Source organism: Aptenodytes forsteri, unplaced genomic scaffold (genome assembly GCF_000699145.1).
Source record: "Aptenodytes forsteri isolate BGI_AS27 unplaced genomic scaffold, ASM69914v1 Scaffold2, whole genome shotgun sequence".
In the NCBI taxonomy this organism is placed as follows: domain Eukaryota; kingdom Metazoa; phylum Chordata; class Aves; order Sphenisciformes; family Spheniscidae; genus Aptenodytes; species Aptenodytes forsteri.
In genome coordinates, this window is record NW_008795695.1 from 15,641,240 (window position 1) to 15,642,389 (window position 1,150).

Below are 1,150 nucleotides of genomic sequence, written 5' to 3' on the forward strand. Positions count from 1 at the left end.
TTGCCCCTTCCCCCCTTAGAGCCGAGGCATCGGCTGGCAGGCCTGCACCGAACGCAGGAGCTGGCGTGCCAGCGTGGAGTTACCAGTCCATCTTGCTCAATACACCGGTTTACGCTCCGTGGAGGCGACGGGAGAGCTTGCCTGCCAGCAAAGCCGCTCCTCGTCAGCTGGCAACCGGCTTGTAACCTGGAGCAAGAAACATGCTCCCCGTAGGAATGTAACTGACTATTCTTGTTGCTGGCGTAGATGCTTTTTTTTTTTTAATCAAACTGTTGATTACACGTTTCTCACGTTGAAAAAAATGTTTCCTTTTCTTGCTTACTTTCCCGTTGGAAAGAGATGAGTAAGAGAAGAGGTTTTTGAAAGTCTACATTTAATACAAAACAAGTAGGACCTTCTTTTTTTCTTTTTATTAAACTTTGAGAAGCTTGGATATTTATTGCCTACAACGTGCCCATTCGGGGGGACTTCTTTGTAAACGTAAGGCAAAAATTTACGATTTAACACTTGAGTGACTCACGATACAAAACACTCAGGCCTTACACCGTTCCTTTCCTTACACGGCCCACTTCGGTAACCAGTACACAAACAATCCACGTTGCGTTGTTTACAGACCTTCCCCACCTCTCCCTTCAGAAGGGTCAGTTAAGCCGGAAGACAGAAATATGCAAAAGTTCTCATAGTTTTGTGTTTATCACCAGATCCCACCAACCACTCTGCCGCTCGCTGCTCCTTTTCCGAGCTCGAACAGCGACTTTGAAGGAGGAGGTATCGCTCGCTACCTCTGGTCTCGATTACCCGGCATCGCTTTGCACCCTTCACGAATGCTTCACATTTCCCAAGTCATTAGAAAGGGATTAGCCAACCCAGCGCCTGACACAGGCCGCTGTTTCTCTGACAGCCTGGAGAACCGCATCAAAGGCTCTTCGAGACGCCGAGTCTGTAACCTGGTTCTCCGTCGCCCGGTATTTCATTAACGCGGGCAGATACAACGGGACGGCCGCGCTCGGTTTTCCCCCCGTTATCTTTTGCGGATGTTTCGATCGCGGCGCTGCCGGGAAGCACTCCAGGGAAGGCAGCCGGCTCCAGCCCTTCCCCCGACACCTCGCTCCCGAGCGCGGCGCCATTTCCCCTCCCGGCCGCGCGCCGA

At 51.7% G+C, this 1,150-nt stretch overlaps 1 protein-coding gene across 1 annotated transcript in view; it reads left to right on the plus strand.

Annotated features, from left to right (window-relative positions):
- MED14 (mediator complex subunit 14) overlaps positions 1–1,150 on the plus strand; it is a 55,740-nt gene that overhangs the window by 14,754 nt on the left and 39,836 nt on the right. Inside the window, exons 3-4 of the mRNA XM_009283114.1 lie at positions 20–217; positions 702–965. Of these exons, the coding sequence (XP_009281389.1) occupies positions 20–217; positions 702–965 (462 nt within the window). The remainder of the gene's footprint in view (positions 1–19; positions 218–701; positions 966–1,150) is intronic.